The sequence below is a fragment of the Uranotaenia lowii genome, chromosome 2, assembly GCF_029784155.1.
Source record: "Uranotaenia lowii strain MFRU-FL chromosome 2, ASM2978415v1, whole genome shotgun sequence".
Classification (NCBI taxonomy): domain Eukaryota; kingdom Metazoa; phylum Arthropoda; class Insecta; order Diptera; family Culicidae; genus Uranotaenia; species Uranotaenia lowii.
The window spans coordinates 163084837-163097055 of NC_073692.1; the positions used below are offsets into that span (position 1 = coordinate 163084837).

The 12219-nt window shown below is 40.6% G+C and overlaps 1 protein-coding gene across 1 annotated transcript in view; it reads left to right on the plus strand.

Moving 5' to 3' along the window:
* Positions 1–393: 393 nt before the first annotated feature.
* LOC129742048 (lysozyme-like) overlaps positions 394–12219 on the plus strand; it is a 31775-nt gene continuing 19949 nt past the window's right edge. Inside the window, exon 1 of the mRNA XM_055733893.1 lies at positions 394–658. Within this exon, the coding sequence (XP_055589868.1) occupies positions 394–658 (265 nt within the window). The remainder of the gene's footprint in view (positions 659–12219) is intronic.

The window sequence follows — 12219 nt, forward strand, 5'->3', positions numbered from 1 at the left end:
TACAAATCAGTCGATGTCGAGTCGATGCGAATTGTTAGTAAATTTATCAGATATGCAAAATTTAAATTCTATATAAATATAAACATTTGAAAATTAATGGATTTTCTAATACATTTGATTAATATTATTAAGCTCATGGTATTCATTAGATTTTCCTATACTTTTTAGTATGTTTTTCCTCGATAAAATACACTTGCAGAATTTATTGAATTTTCCAATAACTTGTACAGGATAAATCATTACTTTGTATATGAGCGATTAACTTTAAAAATTATTGGAATGACCTAGTAGATTTTATTTCCAGATTTGGTTCAGTGTACTTACTACCATCAGCAGCTAGCCCATACCTGCAGTCTCGCGGGTCGCAAATCGCGATCACTGCTGGGAAGAATTATGATCGTTCTCGCAACTGATGGTAGCGAACTGGAAATCCCTAACATTGAAAACCGCGGATCAGTCAGTCACAATCATTACGTTCACCCGTTCGGTTCGTTCAATCCGGCGCTCTTCGGTGCTTCTTTCAAGAAAATTTCCTTCATCGTAGCCAAGTGTTGTTCCCAATCAGAGATGCTTCCCAAGACGGTCGTTTGTTTTGCCGGCTTTTTAACGGTTTTCGCGATCGTCGTCACGATCGCCAATGGCGATGTGTCACACCTGGGTAAGTGATTAGGTCTTTTTTGCTGCTGCTGCTGTTGTTGTTGTTATTTTTGAACTAGAGTTAGAGTGCCAGTTCTCGTCACCCGGTCTGTCTGCGGCAGGATGATTAGATCATTTCGCGAACTTAATTAAATTCCTGTTATGGCTGTTCCGGTTGTGGCTTTTGTGGGGCGTTCTTTCTTGCTAGTTGTTATTGTATTTAGATGATAGATTGTTTCGGTGTAAGTTCTAGACTACGGTCCAAGTGAACGTCAAGGTGAATTACTTATTAATGTTTTTGTGAATCTAGGAATCAAGCTAAGTTTTTAGTTTAATGTTTACGCGAACAATAGCATGATCTTCAAAAAAGTAAAAGATTTATGTAAGCTAAATAACTCCATTTTTAACAAAACTATATTAGTTAAACAAAGCATCGTTCTGACGTGTGGAAGCGATTTTTTTAAGCAAAAAGCTCAGAAAACGTTAACCCGAATACGCGTCGAGATCTTACAGGTTTATTCAAAGTTATATTACACGCAAATTTCCAACATTTGCAAGGGTTAAACTCCTATCAAAAAGAAAGAAAAAAAACATTTGCAAGACTTAACTAGGAAACGGGATATTTCGAGAATTGTAGTTTAAGAAAAATTTTGTAACAGATATAAACTTTGTAGAAAAGATAAATGGTGAACGCAAGCCATTTCAGCTTTCAAGGCTTCTAGTATTAGGGTGTAGGTGTGAGTTCATGCGGTTATTAATATCTAGTAGTGGTTGCAAAACAAAAAGGGATATAGTTGCTGGAGTTGCTTAAAAATCAATTTTTTCCATCATTTCTTGACTAAATTTAATTTTCTAAAAAAAACCACTCGTTTACCAAATGAAAACCCAAGTATTTTACAAAGATACAAATAACAAATGGCATCGTTAAGAAGATGTGGTTCGATAAAATACAAACAGTTCCACTTGAGGTCCGGCATTTACTTGTATCTCTAGACTAGGGTTACCACATCCTGCAAGGCCAAAAAGAGTACATTGAGAAAAAATTTCAAAATTTTTAAAACGAACGAATTTATTCAAAAACCATGATGTTTGCATTTTTAAAGAGTTTTTAATAGAGGCGTTTTTTTTTTTCATTCTCTAACAACATAATTGCTAATTCGTGCGTTTTTTATTTTTACACTCTGCAGTACAAGTTGTTGCTATGCATATTGCATACTGTCCGGGAGTTCATTGCATAATCAAAGGCGGTTATTTTGAACGAAAAATCTGATTGAAACCGTAAATGTATTCGTGATTCTTTCCATTGGTAGCCATCCTTTGAAACATTCAACAAAAGAAACAAAACTGATCAACGAATGCATAAAAAAATTGATCTCTTGTATTTATAAGCATACAATCTTCATGTATAGGAGGATAAGAGTGAATTTATATGACAATATTTGATTGAATTCCTTTCACCAAAAAAGAATACATTTCGTAAAATTTCACAAAAAGAAGCGTACGCTCATTTTTCGATCGAAAAAGAGTACATGTACTCTTAAAAGAGTGCGTATGGTATCCCTACTCTAGACCCGCTCCTCTTCCACAATCTTCGCGTGCTTCGCCTTTATTTGCATCCACCTTTCGATGCCCGACCTCTAACGTCTTGAGGTCTGAGCTCGACTTGAGCTTATCCTCTAGATTCGCACCTGTCACAGCCCACGTCCGAGACTTTACAGAACTAGGTACTCGTATGATTCTTGGTGAAGACGTCCCCCCCCCCCCCCCCCCCCCCAATTCTTTAAAGTGAGAGATGCATTAAACACAACGTCTTTATTTCAAGGTTTACAGCACTTTCAGTATATTGAAATCAGTAAGTTACATAATCACGGAATTTAGCTGGCTCCTGAGTAATTCTTTTTCTCATCTTTTCTTCACTACTATGAGATGTACATTCCAAACCCGACACATCATCTCTGATACCTGTAGAATCAGAATCCAAAACGCTATCTGGATTATCTTCTTTGTCATCTTTCCCAAGTTCCTTGCCGTCTTGTTCATCATCACGAGATCCTATTTTTCTAAGGTGAGCTGCACTTCTTCGATACTGCTTGCCTGTCAATTTCGATTGAATTCTGGTGTCCGTGCCTTGTTTACCACAAATAACAAAATCTTCATTCAAATATTCGCTGTCCAACTTATTCATTTTTCGCATACGCTTTACTAACACAGTGTCGCCTTCTTTTAGATCATTTTCCTTAGCATTCCTTTTCCGATCGCTATAAACCTTCCCTTTTTCTTTTGAGATGGCGTCCGTCTCTCGTACGAAATCATCTTCTTGAAACGTAGATAACATCGGAAGTTTACTTTTAATTTTTCGACCAAACATGATCTCTGCTGGTGACCTACCAATTGTGTGGTGTTTCGATGCATGATACGTTAGTAAATACAATCTAAGCTCATTCCGCCAATCGTGTCCTAATTCCTGTGCAATGCGTAAACGTTTGAGGATGGACCTGTTTTGGCGCTCCACTTCACCGTTTGATTGCGGCCAGTATGGTATGGTGTTACAAAGTCTTATCCCACAAGCATCCAAAAACTCTTTGAACTCCACACATTCGGAGCTAAACTGTGAAGCATTATCTGCCTTCAAAGAACTAAGCATACCGAATCGACTGAATATAATAGACAATTCTTTGATAACGTCGCTTGCCGTGGTACTTTCCATCTCACATACTTCCATGAATCTACTATAACAATCTATGACCACCAGTAAATGTTGACCTTCCGGCAACGGTCCAAGGAAATCTAACGCAACTGTTTGCCAAGGTGCATAGGGGAGCTGGCTTCTCATCATTGGTTCTGGTGGTCCAGGAGCTGCCACTAGTGTGCAGCCTCTACACGATTTTACGAATTTCTCAACAGCAACATCCATCCGCGGCCACCACACATTGGATCTAAGGTGATTTTTCATCATGGATATACCGGGATGCTCTTCATGAGCTGTCGTTAGGATTTTATCTCGCAGAACAGATGGTATAACTATCCGATCACCACGGAGCAATACTTCGTCTACATTACACAATTCTGAAGAAATAACTCGATATTCTACCGGCAAGAGACTTTCTTGTCCATTGTTTAGACACTTCACGACATTTTGAATTTCCAGATCACTGGCTGATGCTGATTTTATTTCAGCCCATGTGAGTGCAGAGGAACTTACAGCATGAAGTGCGATTTCTTGCACCATAACCTCTTCAACTTTATCGAAAGGTTCCGGCGTGTCGGTAGCCAACCTCGAGAGCGTATCTGCTACATTAGTATTTCCTTGGATGTGTACCACAGTATAATCGAAGGATTGTAAACGAAGTACCCAGCGCTCAATGCGGGCACATGGTTTTGACCGTTTGGAAAACAAAAATTCGAGGGCTTTGCAATCCGTGAATATTTCAAACTTTTTTCCTATAAGATAATATTGAAATTTCTCTACACTCCAAACGATAGAAAGCGCTTCCTTTTCTGATTGACAGTATTTTCGCTCTGTTTCAGTAAGTGATTTCGATGCGAAATATACTATCCGATGATTGTTATTGTTAAACTGAATCAGGATTGCACCAAGTCCACAAGGACTTGCATCGGTCATTACTGCGGTGCGGTCTTCAACTTTGTAGAATCCAAGATGTTTAACATTTGCCATAGCTTGTTTTATAGCTTTGAATGATTCCGATTCCTTTTTAGTCCATTTGAATGGGACTTTCTTCTGAAAGAGAACCCGGAGTGGTTCGTCCATAGTAGCCAAATCAGGAAGGAATTTTTTTCATGTAGTTAGCAAGACCAAGGAAACTACGAACTTCCACTTCATTATGAGGTTCTCTAAATGACATCAGCGATTTGATCTTATTTTCCAAAGGGCTTATACCGTCACGGGAAATTCTGTGACCAAGGAATTCTAATTCGGTTACTCTAAGAAGACACTTTTCCCTATTCAGTTCAACACATCTATCCTTAAAACGATTAAAAACCTGCAAAAGTGAAAATGCTAAGTAGGTACCTTTAATACATTTTTCGTTCATAAAAAAAACAAGTTTGAAGTATGTGTTAGAAAGTTTATTCAAAAGATAAATTCAAACTACCTCTTCGAGACGAATGTCATGTTCAGCCAGATCTTTCCCTTTAATGATTACATCATCCAAATACCAATATGTTCCCTGGCATCCAGCTAGGATTTCATCCATGGCTTTTTGGAACAACTCTGGTGATGTCACCAATCCAAAGGGCAACCTTTTAAAGCGATACAGTCCACGTCCGGTAATAAACGTAGTTATGTCCCGTGACTTTTCATCCAATTCAATTTGTAGAAATGCTTCGCGGATATCCAATTTGCTCCATATGTTTCCTCTGCCCAATCGTGCAATATAGTCGTCAACTATTGGCATCGGATGATGTTCCCTCATCACAGCTTCGTTGACTCTACGTAAATCCAGACAAAGGCGCGGCTCGCCATTTGCCTTACCTACCACCACAAAAGGCGATACCCAAGAAGTCGGTCCTTCTTTCTTCTCAATTATATCGCGGGCCAATAGTTGATCAATTTTCATTCCAACAGCTGCCTCCAGAGGAATAGGAATTCGCCTCATTGGTTGAAAAACAGGTATTGCTTTGGGATCCATATGGATAGAAACTTTTATACCCTTGATTACCGAAAATGGGGTCCAAGATTCCTTCGCCGGGCAGACTTGTACACCAACTTGTAACACTCCCAACTGTTTCGCCGTCATATCACCCAACAAGCAACGTTGACCTCCTTTAACTACTAAGAAGGTGGCATTAACACTTTTGTTTGCAATCGTTATTTCAGCCACGAAAGAACCCAGGATAACCAGAGGATTGTTACTGCCATAAGCTCTTAAAATGCGGCTACTTCCTTTTGCAGATGAGATCACTTCGATGCCTTGTTGTTTGAGTTTCTCCCATTCATCACTGCTGACGAGATTGGCATCAGCACCTGAATCCACGAGCATGTCGACGCTTACTCCACCAATTACACATTTCAGAACATTGGATTCGTTTCCGGAACGCGTAGTAAGTTTTTTGATTTTCGTCACTCTTCGAACCACCAGGACCATCCACATCAAAATTTTGAACGGTTCGTAATCCACCGTTGTTGGAACGCTCCGAGAATTTTCCACTTGATTGTTGTTGTCTCTGGAACTGTCTTGGCCGCTTGCTTGAACGACAAGTGTTTTCAAAGTGGCCGAAAATTGAACACCTGCGACATTGCTTACCCCGAGAGGGGCAGCTTAGTGATGAAGCGAAATGGCCATCCTTACCGCAATTGAAACACTGCTTAGGTTCTCTAAAGTACGGGCTACCAAAAGCAGATTTTCGCATACGTTCGACACCTGGTTGTTCAACTTTAAAAACTTTTTCTTGTGATGATACTGAAACTTCTCGTACCTGTTGATCCACAGCTTCCTGTGCAGCTTCCAAGAGCTTCAATCTCGGAAAATTCCAAATCCTTCATCAACACACGTCGTCGAACTTCATTGGATTCACATCCTTCCACCACGGCATCAGTCAAGAAAATATTAGTCAAAATATCTGCTATTTCCGGTCCATATTTTTCGAATCCACATTCCTCAGCTTGTTGTCTGAGGCGGATGACATAGTCCGCAAAACGTTCATTGGACTTTTGCTTCATCTGCCGCAACTTCTTCCGTTCAGAGGTGCTTTGATGTTTGGGTTCGAAAAATTGATCCAATTTCTCAATAGCTGCATCGTACCAATTCTGAACCAACGCAACAATCGGCATATGGTCATGATCCTTCAAATTTTTAAAAACCGTTTGCAGTGGTGTACCTCCAAAATGCAGTAACTTTGCCCGCATCATCTTTTGATCAGTAATTCCGTAAGCGTCAAAATAGCACTCAAGTGCATGTTTCCATGCTCGCCACTCTTTCGCCAGTTTACTGGCCTCGATCTGATTGCACCTGACTGACGGTATCGCACGATTTTCCTCCATCTGTAATTAAAATACATGCACCTTTGTTAGATTTCAATTACTACCATATTTCATCGACATTTGTTCGAAAATGTATGAAATACGTTTTTTTTCACTCTTGATTCATATTTTATCTGGTCACCCGAATTGATTTGGAGGAGATCTACCGCAAACTGAAACGCGAAGCAGGAAGAATTGGGTTGATGATTAATACGTCCAAGACGAAGTACATGCTGGCCTGCGGATCCGAGACCGACCGAACCCGCTTGTCCAGTAATAACAAGGTCACGATCGACGGCGACGAGCTGGAGATAGTCGAAGACTTTGTCTATCTCGGCTCACTGGTGACCGCAGACAATGACACCAGCCGTGAGATCCGGAGGCGAATTATCAGCGGAAGTCGTGCCTACTATGGACTCCACAAGCAACTGCGGTCGAGAAGACTTAGCCCTCGCATGAAGTGTAACCTGTATATGACGCTCATTAGACCGGTTGTTCTCTACGGGCACGAGACATGGATATTGCTCGAGGAGGACCTGCGTACACTCGGAGTATTCGAGCGACGAGTGTTAAGAACCATATTTGGCGGGGTACAGGAGAACGGAATGTGGAGGCGAAGGATGAACCACGAGCTCGCGCGACTCTACGGCGAACCCAGTATCCAGAAGGTGGTGAAGGCTGGCCGGATACGCTGGGCGGGACATGTTGCGAGAATGCCGGACGAATGTCCTGCAAAACAGGTGTTCGCTACGAATCCGGTAGGAACAAGACGAGCGGGGGCGCAACGAGCGAGGTGGTTAGACCAAGTGGAGCGTGATCTGGCGAACGTGGGGTGCCCGAGAAATTGGAGAACGGTTGCTATGAACCGAGTGAATTTTAGGAATTATGTTCGTCAAGTTATGTCGTGAGACAGAATACTATGTAAATAAAAACAACGAATTGATTTTCTGTTCACTACCAGAACTACCACCTCCTCCCTTTCACTCTCTACCAGCATGCACACCAATGCCGTTTCAGCCGTACCTTACCAGCCATAGCTACCGCATTCACTTACATTGCCTTTTTATTTTCTCCACTCTACCACACTTTCATGCGTTTCATTTTCTCCTCACTCTACCACACTTTGGTGCGTTCTATTTTCCTCACACTCTACCACACTTTCGTGCGTTCTATTTTCCTCACACTCTACCACACTTTCGTGTGTTTCATTTTTCGTTCGTCTACCGCAACTCTCTGCGTTATGCTCTCTATGTTCTCCCTCCGTTTTCAATCTATTACCGCTAAATTTATGCGTCAAGATGGCCTCCTCAAATTCACAATTGAATTCATCTACCATGCTGCTGGAAACGAGATCCAACACGTCCAAAAACCACACCAACATCACAGTCACTTGTTACCACTTTTCTTCCAGAATTTCCTCCCAATTTCAAACTTTTTTTTCCGTTCTTTAACTATAAACCACCAGCTAAATAATTTTCCACTCAAAACAGCTATTTATTTAAACTAAAACTACCTTCTTTGCTAAATCCGCTACACAACAATTTTTTCTCGGAAAAAAATTTGTTCACCACCTCGTCGCCAGTTGTCGAAACGCGTCCGTTCGGCTCGATCGCTTAACCAAGAATCCCCGATTCTACCCTTTCTCACTCTCACCAATCGCACCCAAGATATTGAACTGTCAGGTAAGGTTAATTATACGGAACAACGTCAACTGCATATACTTGCAGGTATGTCAATATACTACAGTATCCACCCTCAGGGTGATCACCGTCTGTCCATGCGCTATTTTTCGGCTATCTTTTGCCGTTAGGAGGCCCACCAGCGCATGATTTGCAGTTCTCTGCAGCTTCTTTTGGATCTCCGGGATTTACACTACACAAAGTCCTGGATTATTCTCTATGGCCATCACGAGCTTCGCTGAAGGCTCAGGGTTCTAAAGCTATGAGGAGCTGAGGAGTTCTTCTACCGCCTGCCGAACTTCTTCAAAAGGGTCTTCCATCTCATCCGGCGTTTTCACCGGCTTGAAAGATTTCCTAACCCGTAAACTTCGTAATTCGCTTCCACAGAACGGATTAGGACTGTCGTTCTTCTCCGCACTCACTTGTCCTCTTCGCGATCTGTTTGAATTTGAATTTTCCAACATCATTTGGTCCCACTTGTCGCAACGGTATTTACACCCGACTGCGCCACTGTCCTGCTTTGACGCAGCAAGGACAGGGATACTGTGGGGTGCGTCCCACAAAGCCTCATCAGTAGGATCTTTCACAAGTAGACGTTTATTTGCAAGTAAGGAAGAATGTCTTTTGCCTTTGACATTGAAGGCAGTTCGATTGAACACACAACACTGTCTGAAGGAAACATCTACGAGAAAATTCGACAATCACTGCCTCGTGTGTACCTGGCGGCGTAACGGGTTTAATTGAACTGCCTTCAATGTCAAAAGACATACGTCCATTCAACAGGTTATGACTCGGTTATCTGAAGAGATACTACGTGACAGTACCCAAGTAAAAAAGCTTACTCAGCCCCATCAATGAAGTACGTTCTATGCAGCTCAAAATTAAAGTTCTTATTGATACTATCAAATTCCAAAACAAGTCTTCAGCTCCCAGCGGCCTCTTAATTCAGCTTCCAAAAAATGAGCTAGGGTTGGTCGGCTCTTCTCAAACAACAAGGAGCCGGGAGAAAACAACACCGTTTTCAGTTCGGCTGCCGAGTATAATCCTGTTTCGCTGATCGTGCTCCACTCGTTACCCGAGTTTACACGAACTGTAAGTGACTCGGACGGCAAGTGTGAGAGTATTCGCATCTGAGTGAGAGAAAGAGAATTCTAAACAAAGAGCGCCCTGTGTTTCAGTCATACACCTCAGAGTAAATAAAGAAAAAAAATTATTTAGACTCCCACTCCACCACACAACGTAGAAAAAATGACAACAATTTCTTCCCGGCTACCATGCCCACTGCTGTTTGCTGTTTTGGATTCTTTTTTCTTGCAAAAGGAAGCGTTCGAAGAAGAGGTGCCAGGTGGTTTCGTAAAAAAATCAGGACACCGCGAAGAACAACAAACAGGATTTTTCAGGACACCAGTAGATTGGTGGAAATGAAATGCAGCTCTTCATAGATTGCATAAATTAAGGCGAAATAGCGGTGCAGTATACGCCTTAATTTATGCAACAAAGAGATAAGAAGTTTGGTGGCTTGAACCGAAGATTATCATTGGACTAAGAGGTTAAACTGTTTTTATTACAAAATCAATTGCAATTAAGATCAGGACGGCTTCTAGAAAATCAGGACACCTCTGGGACCTTTGATTCTGAGAGCAGCATCTTTGCTGGTGAACGTACCAAGAATAAACTGAGTTAGCTCTCAGATTTCTCCTCAACACAATGCGCGCGCATCAGATTTTTCCGGAGAAGGGAATTCTCTTCATCAGCGGATGTGGATGCTCTTGCTCACTCTTATGTGTCGACAATCTCACTCTTGATTTCAGTGCGATTTATCTCTCCCCGCACAGATTGGGGGAGCAGACGAAAAAAATTGCACTCTCTTTCACTGGACAAGCCGATCTGAGGAGTTTTGCCATCCATGCCTGCAGGCGCACCCGCTCAATCGGACACCCAGCCAGCCAGTAAGAAAGCACTTCAATGCACTTTTTGTGACTTAGTAAATCCCGTATTGAGCCCTTTTGTGCCCTTTATATGACTAGGGTCCCTTACAACGTACATATAGATCAATTTTGCAACTTTCAAGCACATTAATGAGTACCTACATAAAGTTCACTCGCGGAAATTGGACACTTGATTATCTTTGTCAGTCAATATGTAACTTTCAAAGCCTTCATTCAAGTAAATATGTGACTTTTGGTTGCTTGTGTATTTGACAAAGTTGTTTTCCAATTTACACAAAATGAAAATATGGCTCGGCTCTAGAGTTTAAAAATTCATGTTCGTTTTTCAGAACAAAATGGTAATTTTTCCCAAACAATTATAAAAATTTACTCATGTTACTTTAAAATTCTGCAAAAATTGTTGATGAATTTTTACCTGCTTTTCGGGTTTGAGAAATTCGAAAATGATTCCAAATCGACACAGTCTAATGGAAAAGCGTCTCCGAAGACGCTTTTTTAAAGTAGCTACCCCAATACAACCTTTGTATTTATTGTTCAAAATGTAGGGGAGACAAGGGTATCACGAGCAACCGGACGAAGTGGGTGTCGAATCCGCCGGTGAAACTGCTTAGAATCAAGCATCCGTTCTTTACAATAGTCGCGAATCAACTGACGTACTCAATGCTCTTGTTCGTGCTCTCCGAAATATTCTTGCTCATTCTCATTGCACGATTTTATTCAAAACTCAATAATACGTTTTTTGTTACCGGTTTCATCCGTGATATTTGTATCAACAATTTTCTATTATTTCTATACATTCCTTTATTTCATCTATTCTCTACAGTGGGTACCCCTTTTTTCTACGGAAACACGTATTTTCATAAATAAAATTTCATGAAGAACAGTTTTGTAGATCCTACAGTAGTAATTTTTCAGTAAAAATGCAATCTTCTTGCACACTTTACAGAAATATTTAGAAAAAAAAAAAAACTTGAATGGTTTTACTCAAGTGACGAAAAAATTGTTATTTTCAAGCAGCGGAAAATAAGCTCTAAGTTTCACCGACATTAAAGTTATGACTTTTCACCATAATCAATTTTAAAATGCGTTTTTACCTTAAGTTGTTGACTCGAGGCAAACAGAACAACATTGATCGGGGCACGACGAGCATTTTCTGCCGTAGATTCTAACAGCGAATTCAACTCGATGAAGTCAATTCAGTTATAGAGCTACAGCTGCAATTTCACCTGACGATTTGGCCTAGTGGTAAGGTGTCAGAGAAGTGATTCAGATGACTCGAGTTCGATACCTGGTTGAGGCGGTTTTTTCTTGGTTTTTTTTTCGAAAAACGGCCGGTTTTCCGAAAAATAGGCTCAAAAAGTCGATTTTCAATCAAAATTTTATCAAGATAACACCAGATCATTTTCAAGTCATTTGTCATCTAAATTCAAATTTCGATTTTTCAGATTTAAATTTGCCCCTTTTTTGGTGATTTTTAGTGTAAAGCATGGATCACGATAAATCTGGACGCATTAAAACGGGTCTTTCTCGGAGCTATGTAAACGAAATAAAAATGTTTTGTACTTAAAATGTAGGGTTTTTATTGCACTTCAAAGGAAAAATAATTTAAAAAAAATTATTCTTATGTTGTTTTGATGAATTTTCGAACTTTTCGTCGAGTACTACTCATCATAGTTTGGACACCCTATTCGTTGACCTCAGCGGCCATTTTGTTCCACAATCTCTTCATCTCTGTTGCATCCCGAGTAGTCCTACCATTCTTCTTCATCTTCTGCTTGACAATTGCCCAAAATTTTTCGATAGGGCGGAATTGAGGGACCCCTAAATCAAGTCCGATTTAGCTGAAATTTTTCATCGGTCAGCTTTTTGGGTCAATCTACAAAATGTATATGGTCGGTTATCAAAATTCGATCATGCAATTTTTCCCATTTATCCATTGTCACCCTACCCTACAGTTATCGATTTTCAGCTTTCG